General features: G+C 40.8%; 1 protein-coding gene across 1 annotated transcript in view; it reads right to left on the bottom strand.

The window, feature by feature from the left end:
• LOC132404720 (BTB/POZ domain-containing protein KCTD8-like) overlaps window positions 1–17,319 on the bottom strand; it is a 192,574-nt gene extending 175,255 nt beyond the window's left edge. The window contains exon 1 of the mRNA XM_059989119.1: window positions 16,044–17,319. Within this exon, the coding sequence (XP_059845102.1) occupies window positions 16,044–16,863 (820 nt within the window). The 5' untranslated portion in view covers window positions 16,864–17,319. The remainder of the gene's footprint in view (window positions 1–16,043) is intronic.
• Between the last annotated feature and the right edge of the window lie 1,576 nt (window positions 17,320–18,895).

Consider the following 18,895-nt stretch of genomic DNA (forward strand, 5'->3'; position numbering starts at 1 on the left):
TCTCACCACTCTCTGAATGAAGAGGTTGTCCCTCATGATCCCCTTAAACCTTTCACCTTTCTCCTTTAACCCATGACCTCTGGTTGTAGTCCCACCCAACCTCAGTGTAAAAAGCCTGCTTGCACATACCCTACCAATGCTCCTCTTAATTTTGTATACCTCTATCAACTCTTCACTCAATATTCTACATTCTAAAGAAGGCAGACCTAACCTGTTCAATCATTCCTTATTACTCGAGTTCTCCAGACCTGGCAGCCATCTTGTAGATTTTATCTGTACTCTTTCACCCTTATTTACATCTTTTCCATGGGTTGGTGACCAAAACTGTACACGATACTCCAAATTAGGCCTCACCAATGTCCTAAACAACTTCCATGTAACATCCCATGTGCTGTACTCAGTACTTTGATTTGTGAAGGCCAATGTGCCAAAAGCTTTCTTTACGACCTTATTTACCTGTGACACCACTTTCAGCGAATTATGTACCTGTATTCCCAGATCCCTTTGATCTACCACACTGCTCAGCGCCTGATCATTCACTGTGTAAGTCCTACCATGGTTGGTCCTACCGAAGTGTGACAAACTCGCACTTGTCGACATTAAATTCCATCTGCCATTTTTTGGCCCATTTTTCCAGCTGATGCAGATCCCTCTGCAAGCCTTAAAAGCCTTCTATAACGATCACCACACTTCAAATCTTGGTGTCACCCAAATTTGCTGATCTAGTTCACCACATTATCATCTAGATTATTTACATAGATTGCAAACAACAATGGACCCCCAGCACAGATCCCTACAGCTCTCTACTAGTCACAGGCCTCCTTTCAGAGAGGCAACCATCTACTGCCACTTCTGGCTTTTCCCACAAAGCCTATGTCCAATTCAATTTACTACCTTATCTTGAAAGCTGAGCTATTGAACCTTTTTGAACAACATCCCATGCGGGACCTTGTCAAATGCCTTGCTAAAGTCTATGTAGACAACATCCACTACCTTGCCTTCATCCACTTTCCTCATAAATTGTTTAAAAAAAGACTGCAAGATTGGTTAGACATGACCTACCATGCACAAAGCCATGTTGACTATCCTTAATCAGTCCATGTTGACCCAAATACTTACTATTTGGTCCCTTAGCATACCTTCCAATAATTTTCCCACAACTGATGTCAGACTCACAAGCCTATAATCTCCTGGTTCATGTTTAGAGGCATTTTAAACAGCAGAACAACATTGGCTATCCTCCAATCCTCTGATACCTCTTCTATCACTAAGAATGATTTAAATACCTCTGCTAGAGCCTCAGCAATTTCTGCACTTGCCTCCCTTAGAGCCCAAGAGAACATGTTGTCAGGCCCTGGGGACTTATCCACCCTGATTTGCCTCAGGGTAGCAAACACCATGAAGTTGACGCTGCTCTGCCTCACTTCTATAGACTCTGTGTCCAACTCCTGGTAAATATAGGTGCAAAAAAATTATTTAAGTTTTCCCGCATCAGTTTTGGCTTCACAGATGGATTACCATTCTGTCTTCCAGAGGACCAATTGCGTCTCTTGAAATCCTTTTGGTCTTAATATATCTGTAGAATCTCTTAGGATTCTCCTTGACCTTCTCCGCCAGAGCAACTTTATGCCTTCTTTTCGCTTTCCTGATTTCTTTAAATGTTCTCTTGCACTTCTTATACTCCATAAGCACCTCATTTGTTCCAACCTGCCTATACTTAGGCTCATCTCCAAAGAGAATATTGTACAAGAAATGGCATAATCATATCTTACACACCTGACACTGAATATGAATGAGTTCCACAAGATTGACTCTCAATGCTGAAGTGAATTTCCTGAGTAATGCAGAATTTCCCAAGTGAATTTCATTCCAGGTAGATATATTTTTAAGACAACGTGGTCAGCACGGGCTAGTTGAAAGGCCAATTCCTATGGTGTATATGACTCTATTTAAAAGGCACTGCCAGAGGAGTTGGTGAAGACAGATTCGAGAACAATGTTTAAAAGGTATTTTGATGGGCACTTCAAGGAAGGAAGACTGCTATCCTTAAAGTGTCTGGTCTACATATGCCTCCAGATCCATGTGAAGGATTCTGAGCTGCCAGCTGAAATGGTCCAGCAAGTCGGGCTAATTCAAGATGGGAAATAAATATCAATCTTGTCATTGATTGCTCATATCACATAAATAGATTTTTTTTTAAATCCTTCCTTCACAAATCATTCCAATCATTCTACACCTGCTAGAAATCCTCAAGGTTCAGGAGGTTCTTTCAGAATTTCCATCACATTGTAGACTACTCTCATCTTAGGCAGTACCTTGGAATGGAGGATCACTTGTTTCTATTAGAGTTAAGGGTGAAAATGCTTATTGTGATTTCTTCTAACATGGGGTGTTTATCACACATCGTACACTTGTAGTGGGGAAGCTCCTGGAGGAAGATATGGAAGCAGTAGAAATCACATTAAATATTGGGGATTAGCAAAGTGGGCATAATGCAATTGACAAAATATCATAATAGCTTAAGACAGCAAACACAAGCAAAGCAAACCAGCCCTACTAGCAGAGGACAGCATGCTGATGTGACAGGATACCAGATTGTGTGGTATAGGGTAGTAACTAGCCATAGGAAAGAGTTTATCTGGACTGAAATAGAAGATCACCAGCAGGAGACTGAAACGATGGAGAATAAATGAATATGTTGGGCAAAATTTACAGGAGGATGCTCAGCATACAAAATGGTAGCAACACTCTAAAATCCTGTCACATTTCCCCCAAAATATTTGAATTAAATTCTATAAATTAGGTATGAAGAAATATGAAAATGCACCATTAGAAAGTGAAAAGATGGTCTGGATATGCTATTTATAGATACTTTAATCATTTTTATTGGTTGTGATTTAGATGTGGCACCTCTGTTTCAATTGAACACCATTGAAATAACAGGTTATGAATCAATCCCACAGAGTTCAATAAGTATTTTTATATTTGTATTTATAGAGACATTCCTCACTGTATCTACACTATTGAGTGACCTTTACCTTTGTCCTTGTCTGGTCATTTATTTAACGGAATAAGATTCATAACCAGTATGGATGATAAGAGGATTATTTTATAAAAATCACATTATCACCTCCTAGCAGTGCTAGATTAGCTCATTTATTTTCTCTGAGGCCCAAACAAAGGGAGACGGGAGAGGTCGTTTCTCAGATGCACTGCTTCATAACTATATGAAGTAAAGGGCCTCAGAGAAATCACCTATAAAATCCCTTCAGTTTCAATTTTATGATATCACAAAAACATACATAATAAGCCCTGGAGAATCAGAAAATATGCTCCCATACAGTTTCAGAAATTAGCACAGAAGTGGTCGTTTGACTTCACTAAATCCAGCTCTGGTCACAGATTCCAACATGTCAGCTCTCTTACTGTGCAACAGCAATGCATGGAACAGTGAAAAGCTGTGAAAGAAAATCCATTTCTGTTCTCAGCTATACCGTGATGACTTACCGATACAAACACATCCAGGGGTACTTTAATTCATCTCTATAATAGAAGCAGAATACATTTCTTTCAACAAAGACTCAGTAGTATGAATAATGCTGCTAAGTTGAATGGTCTTTTAATGGTACCTGAATAGGAGAGTGGGAAGACTAATGCCAGTAAGGAAAAGAATATAATCAAATATTGAATTCTGAATACTCTGTACAAAGAAGAAAAAGATATATGACTTCTTTTGTACTTGCTTGTTCTTTACTCAACCTCATGATTTGACTTGCATACTATCCAACTATGAAGTAGAAAAATAAAGGCAGCAATTATAGCACTGTTAGAGTAAAGTGCAGTAGCACTCTCCTTTCCAGAAGATCTTGACTAATTAATATCCAGTAAACCCCATAGCACTGTTTATGGGAATAATGCTGTTATTATAACTAATATTCCTCCAGCTAAGTATTCCTTTTAGCAGATGGCTCACACCTGCAGGTAACTAATCTTGCATTTCATATACTTCAAATTCAGATTCAGGCTATTTATCTACCATACTGTGTAATTCTCACTCCCTTATAACGATACGACAATTCACTCAGATTGGGCCACTTACCCAGAGGTTGGTCACAAGTTAGTAATAGTCAAGTTTCCGACAGTATCCACCAGTGAATGTTGCTTGAGTTTAACAAAAGAGCAGAGGAACCAGGAACGGGAGGAGGGTATTTAGCCTTTCGATGAGATTTTACCCAATCTTTGACCTAAATTTTGCATATCGCATAATAAATATGATTATCAAAAACTGAACTGAAACATACAGTTAGGCAGCACAGACTACTGGGATTTTTTTTCTTTGCTCCATTGTGAATACACTACTTGAAAGTTTATCTATAACCTGCAGCAAAATGTGAACATTTCAAACTTCCCTATTGATAGAATCCCCCTCTGTGTTGAAGTAGTAATCAGCCTGATTAGTTACTGATCTGCAGCAGCCCAGGGCACTGCAGGCTCTCTGGATCAGTCATCAGATTACATAATCAGCTATTAGATCTGCACTTTCCATTTATTTGGATATGTTCATACCATCAAAAGTCAAACTAACCCAGTAAGGTTTTCTGTGTTATGACTATGAGACAGAAATTTGACCAGCAGGGATTAATTCCATGACAAGGTAGAAGACCAAACCAGAAAGGAGGGAATACAAAAAAATTAAATCAAGCTCTGGGGATAAATGAATGAAATCTTGAGTAAGAGATACAAAAATAATTAAATATAAACATTTAAATTTGTGTGGGGGAAGAGAAGTTATTGGGATATTGATTGAAAATTATAAGGTCATAAATACTAGTTGTATAGCCATTTCCAACTTCACCTTTGTAACCTGTACTTTCATTATGAGTAATGTTTTTTTCCACAAATCTATTTAACTATACCTATATAAAAAAATGAAGAACTTAATCTGAAGTTAACCTCAAAGAAGAAACTCAAAAGTAAACATCCCAGTTATAGAATTGCAGATATTTTTATATATAACAGTATTCTTCATATATTGCAAAAATCTGCTGTGTTATAAGTTAGAGAGATAAAGCCCCCTATACTGTCAATATTGCTCTGGAGCAGGATAAAGACATCAGTTAATGTAATGGTGGTGGTGCAATTACTCAAGTCAAGGAGTAAGATGTTCTACTAAGGAGTTAAGACCATAAGACCATAAGATATAGGAGCAGAATTAGGCCATCTGGCCCATCAAGTCTGTTCTGCCATTCAATCATAGGCTGATCCAATTCTTCCAGTCATCCCTACTTCCTTGCCTTCTCCCCATACCCTTTGATGCCCAGTCATTTTTATCCATTGGTGGGTCCTCAGGTGATTGTAGGGGCCGATCCGACATCCGTATATTCTGCTGCGGTGTGGGCCTTAGTAAGTGGTGGCTGTGTTTAATGGCTAGGTCTTCTTGTTGCTCATTCTCCCCTTTTGTTCTCTTTGGCACAGAGGTCACTTTCCTGTAGAACAGCTCCCTCGTTAACAGATTTCCTGCAGGTGCATCTGTTCAGTTCAATGACTTCCCACCTTTTAGTTGTAATATTAAATTTCTTCAGGCTGCTTTCGATGTTATTTTTGAAGCATTTCCTTTGCCCATCAGGGGCTTCTTTTAACTGGGAGTAAAGGATCTGTTTGGGGAGACGTGATGTAGGTATCCAAATGACACGAGCTATCCATCAGGGTTGGTGTTGCTTTATTATGGTGGAAATGCTGTTCACGCTGGTATTAGTGTGCCTGTCCTTCCAGCTGATCCTCAAAATCTTTCCTAAGGTTCTTTGGTGGAATTGTTCCAGGGCTTTCAGATGTCTGCAGTGGGTGATCCAAGATTCACCTCAATACAATAATGGAGGAAGGATGACTGCCCTATAGAGCAGTCCAGTTAATTGTCTAATGTATGGACCAGAAGTACAATAACAGAAACCAAAGCATCAGGGGGTTTCTAAATGAAACTGATGCAGAAATACTAATTTTTTAACAAACTACTTTGAATAACTAATTTATCTCTGTAATAACTAGAATAAATTGTTCTTTAATATTTTATACTAATAATAAGTGATCATAAGGTGAAAATTTTACTATGTACCACATCAGTTTTCTGTCTTTTTTTAAGCCATGAAGAAATTTGGATAACAATTAAGACCCAGAACATTCTGAAGTGATTATTTCCTACCTAAACGAGCTAGTTTTAGAGCAACATGCATAAAATGCTGGAGGAACTCTGCAGGTCAGGCGGCATGCTTGGCAATGAATAAACAGTCAATGTTTTGGGATGATGAACCAGGCTAACCCATCAACCTAGCCTAACTGAACTAGATTCATTGTTACTCTAGTTTTCATTGTGGATCATAACTGTTTTTATATTTTACTGCTTTTAAGTAATTAATAACATTCTGGAGATAGCAGCAGAGTATTACAAAGCAAGTCTGTTGCATGGCGCCAAGCACATATCACCGATAATCATATAATGCAAATAAGGAACATTGACAAAAATGATTTTGGCCTTTAACAGCAACGAGTGGCCATAATTATAACACAATCAAGGTCAGAAAGATAACAAACCTATGCTTTATATGACATGCAATGATTCTATCCCTACAATGTAGAGCTAGCGTTCTGCTTGGTTGTGATGAATCTCTAAAGGACATCATTGGCTAAGAGGATGTAAGACTGCTGTATCACAGGTCCTCCAGGTTAGACACTGCTCACAGCCTGTGTGCAGACCTTGTACTTATTCCTCAAACCTCCTAAAGCATAGTTGACCTAACTTTCCTGAAATTCCCACTTTTATGTCATCCCCACATAGCCATTGAATCCCACAGTGAATAAAAATCCACCTTTTCTCAACTTTTCTTCATAAGACAATCCCACTTATCCAAGATCATCCTGATGAACTTTCTCTAAACTTACTCCAATGAAAATATATCTTGCTTTAAAAAAATATATTTCTACCATACACAGTGGTCTGAATGCGTCTTCATTAGTGCTTTGTGCAGTAAGATTCTCCTGCATTCAGTTCCTTCCTCTAAATCATGAATATTTATTGTAGGCAAGTGTGGTCCCTGCACTAATCCCTGTGGTGCTCTATTGGTTGCAGTTATCAATCTGAAAGTGGAGCCCTCATCCGTACTTGCAGCTTCCTTCTAGTTGGCCAATTATCGATCCTGGTTAATATATTGTGGTGAACTACATATACCTGTCTGGACATGCCCCTCTGCTGACTGCTCCGGTGGCTCCTCCCACAGACCCCTGTATAAAGGCAATTGGAGGCACTGCTCCTCCCTCAGTCTCCAGGATGTTGTGTGGTAGTCTCTTGCTGCTGATCGTGGGCTCATGCAGCCAATAAAAGCCTATCATTCACCTCCCATCTCCGAGAGTTATTGATGATGCATCATATATTACCTCCCACACTACATGGTTTTATCCTGCAAAGTAACCTTTGTGTGGCACCTTACTGCATATCATCTGAATGTCCAAGTATTTCACAACTACTGATTAATCTGTCTCCTTCCTGGTAGCTCCTCAAACAACTCTACCAACTTTATGGAACATGGTATTCACTTTATGAAGCCATGCTGACCATGATTAATCAGATTCTAACATTCCAAATATTTCATTATTAATTCTTAATAATTGACTATTTTTCTGATTATAGCTAACGAGCCATAAATTACTTGAGTATGTCCTCCACCCTTTCCGAATCAAGCTATTGCATTGGCACTTTTCCAAAGATCCTTGTTTCTCTATAAGCTGAGGATCTTTGGAAGGGTAATCCACTTTTTCTAAAGTTGCTTGTTTGAGGATCCTAGGATGAAAACCATCAGGTCCTATAGATTTTCATTTATGTCCATATTTTCCCATTAATAACGTTAAAGATAATGATAGAAATTCCTCTTCCCTCAATTTTTTGGCATTATTTTCATATCTTTCACTGTGAAGTTGTTGTAGAGCATATGTACACATGAAATCCAGTGATCATGTAAAATGCTGAATACATACAATGTTTTCATCCATTCATGTTTAAGTACATGTAAGCTAGAATTTTTAATTTGTTTCCCCTCATTTACTAAATTTCTATAATTCTCATAATATGCTATGTGTATTGCTATTAGAATATTAGTTGAATAATTCTGGAAGTTTTCTTTACAGCGTGTAATAAATCATAATCAGATTTTGTACGTACAGATTTTGTTATGCAAGGGTCTCAGTGAAAGCCATCTTTTATTTATGGCACTTCTATGTTCTTGTGAGTAATGTTATGAATTTTGTGTGACTGGATATTGTTTCTGGAACCTTGCTGTGTACAGATTTGTTGCTGTGTTCCTTACATGATAGCAATAATGCACTTCAAAATGCGTCATTAGCCGCCTATATTCCAGTCTCTCTTATTTCAGTTCTTTACCATTTGTTTTTATATACAGGAAGCAAGAACATTGGCTAAAGGATTGTCCTTGGAGAGTTGGCTTGGTTCCATTCTTACTGTCAAACACAGAGGAAAAGTTTGTGGGAAGCCACATTGCATGGCAGCACAGAGCAACATTGCAATCTGTCATAATCATGCTGCTGAATGACATATTAATATGAGGATAGTATTTGGAATTATGTTAGAAATTTTACAGCATTACATTGACAAGCTGAGTGAAAGTGTGGCAAAGGTTCACTCATTTCTTGAAATGAAGGAACGAGTGGAATGAGCCTACATTCTCGGGAGTATAAAAGAATGAAAATGACCTCCTGGAAGCTTAGATGACTCTGCAATGACTTGACAGAGTAGGTGTGTGGTTAATGCTCTGTCTGTTGTTTAACCATTTCTGAGTGAAATGAGGGGTAACTTCTGCTGTAAATATTTGGAATGAATATTTCTAACAGAGTAATTTGTTATGCCTGCACTGTACTACTGCCAATACCTGTCCCTACATCTCTTCCCTCACTACCATTCAGGTCCCTAAACAGTCCTTCCAGGTGAGGCAACACTTCAGCTGTGAGTCTGTTGAGATCATCTACTGTAGCCAGCACTCCTGGTGTGACCTCCTGTACCTCGGTGAGACCCGATGTAGACTGGGAAACCGCTTCACTGAGCACCTGCCAGAAAAAGTGGGATCTCCTGGAGGCCACCCATTTCAATTGCACTTCCCATTCCAATTCCAACATGACAGTCCATGGCCTCCTCTACTGCTGTGATGAGACCACACTCAGGTTTGAGGAGCAACACCTTATATTCCATCTTGGTAGCCTCCAACCGGATGGCAGGAACATCAACTTCTCAAACTTCAGGTAATTGCCCCACCCACCAATTTCACCATTCCCCTATTCCTGTTTCCCTCTATCACCTTATCTCCTTAGCTGCCCATCACTTCCCTCTGGTGTTCCTCCCCCTTCACTTCCTACTATGGTTTTCTACCCTCTCCTATCAGACTTCCCTTTCTCCAGCCCTTTCACCTATCACTTCCCAGCTCTTTACTTCACCCCTCCCCCTCTCCCGCTTTCACCTATCACCTACTACCTTGTCCTTCTTCCTCCCCTCCCCCCACCTTCTTGTGCTAACTTCTCATCTTTTTTTCCAGTCCTGATGAAGGGTCTCAGCCCGAAATGTCAACTGTTTACTCTTTTCCGTTAATGCTGCCTGGTCTGCTGAGTTCCTCCAGCATCTTGTGTGTGTTGCTTGGATTTCCAGTATCTGCAGATTTTCTTGCCTTTAAACAACAAATTTCATGGCTTATATCAGTGGAAATATACCTGATTCTAATTCTGATTCTGAATTCTGAATTCTTTACTAGAGAAGTATGTGGATCTATTGTTGAATATTTTCAAGGCTGAAATAGATATGCTTTAGACTCCAAGGAAACCCAAGATTACAAGACCAGGACGAAAATGAAACTAATGCTAAAGATTAGATCAGCCATGATTGTATTGAATGGCAGAGGACTTAAGGGCCCTCTTGGCCAACTCTTGCTCTTATTTATTATGTTCCTCTTTGAATAATGTTGGATTTCAATCTATATAAATGATCAAAATGCTATTTAAAACACTGTTTCATTAAAAAGTTCCTGAAAATAGAACACATTTTCAATGAAATAGTGCTATTTTTGTCCACCAAACATGCTAATGAGTTTTACATGTAGTCATATGCTTCTTAAGAGTAGTTAAGAAGTCAAACAGAAAAGTGCTCATCAAAGTCTCGCAATAGGAAACAAGATAATGACCATATATGCTGGTTTTAGTGGTTGTTTAGGGGATAGATATTGCCCAGAACACAAGATAGAAAACAAACAAGTCCTACTGGAATGGAAAAATAATAAAACAAAAGGAAATTATCTTGAGGTTCCACTATTCCTATTTAGCCTCAGGAAATGTAAGCACACACCCGGATGAAAAGCTACAGTGGCATCCTACACATTTTCTCACCATTGCTGAGATTTTGCTGACAATGGAATTTCACACAAAACCCTACTAGACCTCTGTTAATTATCAAAATTAATTCCATTGTTACCTTAATACAATTTATCATTGTGGCTTGGCTGAAGTGATAGATGAGACAGTGAAGAAGTTTACATCACCAACACATTATCATGAGGAAATGGATACAAATGTAAACTATCATGGGACTTAGCAAGTTCTAATGTTTACTGAATCCTAAGCAGCTCTTCTGGAGACATCTCAATCCACAGAAAAGCTCTTCAATGGAAACAGTGCAGTGTGGTAAATTACAAGAAAAATGTATATTAATTAATGAAATTTTCTGTACAATGAATATTAGCTCACAGGACACTGAGAAGGAAACAGTTGGATTCATCAACAACATACTTCACATTGCTAAGCCTGAATTTGAAGAGTAGGTGAAAGAGCAGCCCTTTAATTGCCAAAACTTGTAAATTTAAATTAAGTATGAGGTATGATAAACATATTGCCAGGCCTATCAGATCTGCCCCAGTTTCACACTCCAACAGACATGGGAGAAGTGGTTTCCAAAGAGATACGATAGATGAATTTTTGGTAGATTATCAAAGGTACATATAAACAAAAACAGAGTTTTTAAGTTAAAGTTCTGGATCTAATTGAGTCTATTGATAGACAATATTGTTAACTAGGTTTGCAAATTTGACCAGAACAATAACTTTTATCATAATTAATTTGGAATGAATGTTTTAAATTTCAGGGTATTTTTCATAATTGAGGTTAACTGTGCAGTTTCTCATGAGTTAATGATTGTATAAATATGCAAACAAAGTACATTTTCTTAAAATATAATGTTCAGTGTAAAATTTTAGCATATTACTTTACAGGTTAAAAATTTTGTCGCTGGATTTTATTGGTTCCAACTAAATCCAAAAACAAGCATTCAGCAGTAAGATTTCTCATATAATTCCTTATTGTTTACAACAGTTTATGTTAATGAAGTTACACATTATATATGCAATTTACTTATTTTGATTATCTGTTGCATGATCCCAAAGAAAGTCTTGGCAGAAAGACAGTAAAGGAAGATGAATGAGTGATAATATGTTGTTTTAGTATTGAATTGTGTCCTGCTTTTCCCCATTCTCCTTCTCTGCCTCATGTTTGGAATTTCTACTGATACCGTCTCCACCTCTTGATTTACATTGCCTCTGATATGAAAAATTATGTACAATGTTTTGCATTTCTTTCAATTCAATCTAGTACTAGACTTGTTAGAATCACCATTTTTGATATTAGCATAAAGACATTTAAATCTATTACCCTTACTGCTATTTTAGAAGTGGATAAGGGAATGCCCTACCATTGCAGTAGGTTTTACATGAGCAATCATCTCTAGACTAGAGTTTCTTACCAGTTATAATTTACAATAATTATAATAGCAAAAAGGATATTGTTTGGAGTTCAGAAGAGGTTTTAACATGAAAGTCATGATCACAACAATTACAACCGGAATATGAATATCTAGAAGAGTAACTAGCCTGAATTACAGTGGGTAATAAACATTATCATTTGAAATGTTATATCATGATCTATTCTGAGATATAAATAAAAGAAGAGAGCTCATTGTTCCCTCGGGGAGTGCATGTCTAGGTAAGAGGCTTCCCGGAACAAAGTTCCAAATGAATATAAAGTTACTAACAAACCAGAATCATTTCCCCAAACTCACAACAGTTTCTTCCCTTAAAACCAAATTACTTTAAAACAACTAAAGATGAAAAGTAAAGCTGATTGTAAAAGACTTCTCCAAAGATCAAATAGCTGGATAAATAATAATAAAAATCCCCTCTTCCTGCTTTTCGCAGGGATCGCTCCCTACGTGACTCCCTTGTCCACTCGTCCCCCCCATCTCTTCCCACCGATCTCCCTCCTGGCACTTATCCTTGTAAATGGAACAAGTGCTACACCTGCCCTTACACTTCCTCCCTCACCACCATTCAGGGCCCCAGACAGTCCTTCCAGGTGAGGTGACACTTCACCTGTGAGTCAGCTGGTGGGGTATACTGTGTCCGGTGCTCCTGGTGTGGCCTTTTATATATTGGTGAGACCCGACGCAGACTGGGAGACCGTTTCGCTGAACACCTACGCTCGGTCCGCCAGAAAAAGCAGGATCTCCCAGTGGCCACACATTTTAATTCCACGTCCCATTCCCATTCTGATATGTTTATCCATGGCCTCCTCTATTGTCAAAATGAATCCAAACTCAGATTGGAGGAACAGCACCTTATATACCGGCTGGGTAGCCTCCAACCTGATGGCATGAACACTGACTTCTCTAACTTCCGTTAATGCCCCTCCTTCCCTTCTTATCCCATCCCTGACATATTTAGTTGTTTGTCTGTTCTCCATCCCCCTCTGGTGTTCCCCCCCCCCCACTTTCTTTCTCCTGAGGCCTCCCGTTCCATGATCCTTTCCCTTCTCCAGCTCTGTATCACTTTCACCAATCACCTTTCCAGCTCTTAGCTTCATCCCACCCCCTCCGGTCTTTTCCTATCATTTAGCATTTCCCCTCCCCAACTACTTTCAATTCTCTTACTATCTTTCCTTTTGGTTAGTCCTGACAAAGGGTCTCAGCCCGAAATGTCGACAGCGCTTCTCCCTGCAGATGCTGCCTAGCCTGCTGTGTTCTACTAGCATTTTGTGTGTGTTGATTTTTTTAAATCTAGGATCTAGGCAATAAAAAGAGACAACAACAAAAAGCTTAGAAATGTAGGACAACATCTTCACAAAGGTAACTGGAGGAGAGCACAAATGGAACACTGACTATATGATAAAATGGTAAAAAAATGAGGGTTGGTGATCAGATCGGTTGATAAACGTGGAATAGAGCTCCCTCTGTAACTGATGATTGAATTTACACCCGAAATTGTTAGTTTCAAACACCTTTCATTTCTGATACTGATTAACCTATTGAAGTCAAAGTCAAATTCACAATAAATTTATCATCAAAGTAACCATATAGAACCCTGAGAATTACTTTCTTGTGGACATTCACAGTAAATGCAAATAATCAATGAAAAACCACACACAAGACACTCAACTAATGTACAAAGGCAACGAACTGTGCAAATAAAAAAACAAAATTAGTAATAATAAGTAAGTAATAAATATGGAGAAGATGAGATTAAGAGGCCTTGAAAGTGAGTCCATAGGTTACTAGTACACTTCAGGGTTGGGTTGAGCGAAGGTGAGAGAAGTTATCCCCTTTGGTTCACGAGCCTGCTGTTGAGGGGTAATAACTGCTCCTGAACCTGGTGGTATTGGCCCTATGGCTCTTGTAACTCCTTCCTGATTTCTCTGATTTTATTTCCGATTTATTATCAACTGCATCATTGTTTGGTTATTATCATTACCTTAACATTTCCTACAGCTAATTTAAATACAAGTAGTGAGGCAAAGTCACGGTATCGCTTCATTTCAGATTTGCGATTTTCCACAATCCACATGGAGTCCTGCCCCTTGTTCTCTCATATATTGGGTATGATGGCTGTCCGTAGTATCTGAGCTGGGGAGTTTTTAAAGTGGAAATGTCACTGGGTCGTTCCACTCTCTCGACTTCGGAAGTTCAGGTCCAGTGTTTGTCAAAACTGGCGTCTTCCTTGAGTGCACTGCATGACCATGACTTCTTCCGTGGCTCGCTTTGCCCTTCGTTCTCCCCAGAGCGATGTAGAACCGCCTTCCTGGCCGTTGGATCTCATCCGCCCAATCAGCTGGAGCTGACTTCGCTTGCGAGAACAGCATGACCATATCCAACTTGGGTATGAGGCCCGTCAGCTACCCTTGTATGTCGGGTATACACATATGTACAGAACAAACAGGGAGTTTATCGGATTGCATGCTTGACTGATTTGTTTATTTGCAATTGCCTGCATGATTGTAATTAACTTGGCAACTGCTTATTGTCGGCAGTAAGGAATTCGACGCTATTAGAAGCGTATTCATCGTGCGCCCTGTGAGGACGGCGCGAATAAATCACCCGGTTTAAAAAAACTACACTTGAATTGAATAAAAACAAACAGAAAGGCAGTGACTGCTGCTACTCTGCAAAAACGGACTGGTAAGATAACCCGCATTAGGGTCTTCCGATTCTATAAATACACTAATCTATTCAAAGTGTTAGTTTTGTTCACTATTGGTCTCTGATTGGAATGAAATTTCCTGGCAAAGATTAGTGATTCATTCGCAAGACACTCCCTTAATGTTTGTACCGACGTCCCAGAGGTTGTGCTGTACCCTCTTGTCCAATCTAAGGCGGGAGATTCAGAGAAACATTTCTGTCCAAACTTATTTAACCTCTCTCTAAACCTGCCGGTAAATGTGTCTAAACTCCTGCGAAGATTTCGCACCCTCTAATCTGTATTAGTTGCACAGGCAAAATGCTGGAGGAACGCAGCATGTTGGGCAGCGCCTCATGAGGGACGCTTCAGTCCGAGGCCCTTCATCACCTCAAAATTCGATTTACAATGAAACTAATCAAATCAATGTCTGAAGTCCAGAATTATTGGTATCGATCGACTGCCGCCAGTTTCTGCAGAGGTAAGCTCCTAACTAGAGGTAACTAGGTTTCTGCATACAATAACAACGCGATTGAAGTTTAGAAATTTGACGAACTCTTCCCCAACTAATTAAAAGTACTAATGCTGGGGAACAGAGGAGAGATCCGCCCTTACTTCTGCCTATCAATGTGTGGCCCCTTTCTGTAACAACCGAGAGATTCGCCCATTTCCAAAGATTTTTGTTGCTTATCACGCCTCAGCCGAAGCTGAAGATCAGGAAGTTCTGTATAATTTTCTGAAGTGAACCCTTGCGGAGATTTTTGGCTGAATGAATGAATTGACTCAAAAGGCCAAGGAAGCGAGAACTGCTGCCTGTGATTTACTGTGGTCCGAACTGCACAAGCGTCGGAAATGAGTTTCAGGTGCAATAGGGGGAGGGGGTTGTGGAATAACTATCAATAACTGCGCTCCCGCTGATAATGTGGCTTGGTGAGAACATGTTCTATATTAGTACTGTACACGTCGTTAGTGAGGCTGCACTTGCAGCACTGTGTACAGTGTTAGAGAAGACATCAATAAGCTGGAAAGAGTGCAAATAAGATGTACGAGCCTGTAAGCAGGAATGGAGGGTCCGTTTATATAAGGCTGGGACTTTATTCTTTGAAACGTAGGAGACGATTATGGGGAGAGGGTTAAATAAGGTGAATGAACATAGCCTATTTCTCAGGGAAAAGAAACCAAAAACTGGAGCGCACGAGTTTAAGATGAGCGGGGATAGATTTAAAAGGAACCTTGGGCAGCAAGTTCATGCAAAGGATGAATGGAACACATTGCCAGAGAAGGAAGCTGAGATATTTGTATAAATACACGGATAGGAAAAGCATAGAGGGATATGGGGCAAACGGGAGCAAATGGGACTCGCTTATGTGGGCAACTTGGTCGGCATTGAGGAGACGGGGTGAAGGGTTCGTTCCGGTGCGGTATCACTCGGTGTTTCGACCTACGGGTGTTCAGTAAGATGCCGCGGTTAAATAAATGGAAAACCGCAACGCAAAGGTTGTAACTCACGGTAGAAAATGTACTCTGTGTAGCTGCTCCACATCTTGTCGTCCCTGTACTGATTGATGAAGGTGGCCGTGCCCGTGGAGTTACAAGCCACCATGTGGAAGCCCGTTTCCGACAGCCGGTCGAACGCTTGCTCCAGGTATGTAAACTTCAAGTAAAACCTGGACGTATACTTTTCAGGGGGACGGTCGGGGTCCCGGCTCTCGTTCAGGGTATCCCCGAACACCTCCTTGGCCAGGGCGATGCGCCCACACACCATGATCCTGGCCACCCTGCGGAACTTGGCGTCCGCCTGACTGTCCCGGACTAGGGTGTAGGAGCCGCGGTAGCCGAGGGTGATGAAGCCAGCCTTCTTATCCGCCCCGCCGGAGTACGGGACACCCTTGGCCACCAGCTCGCTCCCCTGCGAGTTCTCCTCGGCGTCGCTGTGTACTGCCTCGTCTGCCACCGAGCTCTGCTTGACCGTGACCTTGGGGGCCAGGACTCTGATCAGCTCGCCCAGCTGAAAGTGCTCAGCTTCCCTGAGCAACCTCTCCTTCTCCGGGAAGTGCTCGGGCAGCACCAGCTGTTTATCCCTCAGATAATCCAGGATGTACCTGAAGAGGAAACCGTCCCGGTCCAGGAAATACCGGCCCCTGTTGTCCCTGGGAAGGACCTTGACGTTGCTGCTGGAGAAGAGGTTGGCCAGGAGGGAGTCGGACACGCTGACCAGGGTGTTGTGCTTGGTCACATACACCTGTCCTCCCACGTTCAGCTCCACCACCTCGGGGAACGAGGTGCCCGGCATCTCGCTGATGGGGAGGATGCTGTCGCGGACAGCCATGGTCTGGGCAAAATCCTTTCCGTGCGAGACCCTTTTGGGTCTGGGAGTAGCACACTGGGCTCAGCCCTGAGGCACCGCTCTGCTCATCGCTCACTTGCAACGCGGCGCGGCGGCACCAGCCCAAGGCGACGGCAAGGCGGCGGAGAACGGGGGCATGTGTGTGGTGAGAGAGAGAACCTCGCAGAACGGCGTCGACCAACTCCCGGCAACACTATACCCGAGTCTAGGAAAGCTCCCTGACGTCACGTCAACTACAAGCAGCGCCCCTTTCCTCGAACGGACTCCCAGCCGAGACAGCTCCGCACTGACAGACCGGTAACCAGACAGGGCCTCTCCTGCCGACTTAAGTTTGCAGATATTTTAAAACAACTTTGCAAAGTTACGGTTTATCACCCCGGTTCTATTTCGAGACTGCGACGTGACTGCGCCCAATTTTAAAATACCTCGATCACTACAACTGTAGCCACAGAAGTATACGAAAGAGAGTCGATTCTCACTGCAGGTTGTAAAGCAGCGTTTTTAATGCAATAAATGTGTACAATTCTGCATTGAATATCATATTCTGTCATTCCCATTGAAATTTAATAGATAATTTTTCTATTGGTTTTTGAGGGGTTTTTTTAAGATTGAAGCCTTGAGGATTATTATAAGTTTAAATTGTGTGAATACTATTGTCTCACTAAATCAAATGAAGCGGGGAAATCTTCCTGGGAGAGCAAACTGTTTTAAGAAGTTTAATAGAAATCGCCAGAGTGTGAATGCAAAAATACTCGGTGGATGGAAATTGATAGTTCGGGATATAAATGTGTTGGGTTAAATATGCTATTTCTTGTTCATTTCCAGTAATGTAGACATGCCATTACATTGTCTGCGGTTTAAGACATTCCAAAACAGCAACATCGCAATTTGGATTCCAAATTTCAGCAGTATAGGTAACCTGTTTATATGTATGGATGCGCAAATTTGCCGATCCAACCGACATTGTTCAATACATTTTAAACACAAATATTTCACATTTGTCAACGTCCAAAATAAATGATTTGCTTACTATGCTAAATAATTTACAAGTATTGAGAAACAGTGAAATTGAAGACATCGGGGGGGGGGGGGAGTCAATCAGCATAATCCGTTGGAGTCATTGCAACCCAGAAGTAATCCACCACAGGAATCATATCTGCACCACGAGCAGGTTATCCTTTCAGTTAAGAGTTCTTGGTTGCACATGGTTTTAGTCACTCTTCTCTGTGGATAGACGTGCAGTCGATTCCAGAGCAGCGGGTAATTCTCGCGAAGCTGCGCTGGAGCGCCTCTTAGCGTCCGCGTTTAGAACAACACCAATCGGAACTAACTAACTGACAGGTTATGCGATTTGGAAAACCGAAGAGTGGGGATGAAAGAAATAATATATTTTCGTGGAGATGTTTCGAAACACAAATATGCACGCTAAAATTTATAAGACAGATTTTGTTTAATTATACTACACGGAAAACATCTGTCATTTTGATCTGTGGGTGACACAGGACTCGTGTTTAATCCTTGGTTTACTTTGCAGTATCACTTTTTTTCACCCTGATTATTTAAAACGGCGTTCTTTCGCTTCGATTTTACTGCTGTCGATATTACTTACGATGTTATAATTTAAGTAAATATTACAAATGGAAAAAATACTGAAACAAAATGCTGGACGAACTTCAACTTAGCGTCTGTGAGAGCAAAGTATTCGTCGACGTTTCGGGTCAGCACCGTGAGTGACAAGGCTTGTATAAAGAGAAGGGGCCGGCGAGACAAGAGTCAGATGTGGTTGGTGGACTGAGGACTCGTGTAAAATAACAGACAGGTTGCATAAAGTGGGGAAGTGGATTTGGGAGGCAGTGGCAGCTGAATGATAGATGACGGCAGACTGAGAGAAAAAAAAATGAGGGGCAATTGGAGCTAATTATGAGAAGACAGCTGCTGGAGTTTAGCAGGAAGACAAAAGGTTGAACGCCAAAGCCAGGATTTCCGGGCACCTACCCAATGCATGACGTTGTGG

This window comes from Hypanus sabinus, chromosome 14, assembly GCF_030144855.1.
Source record: "Hypanus sabinus isolate sHypSab1 chromosome 14, sHypSab1.hap1, whole genome shotgun sequence".
NCBI classification, from domain to species: domain Eukaryota; kingdom Metazoa; phylum Chordata; class Chondrichthyes; order Myliobatiformes; family Dasyatidae; genus Hypanus; species Hypanus sabinus.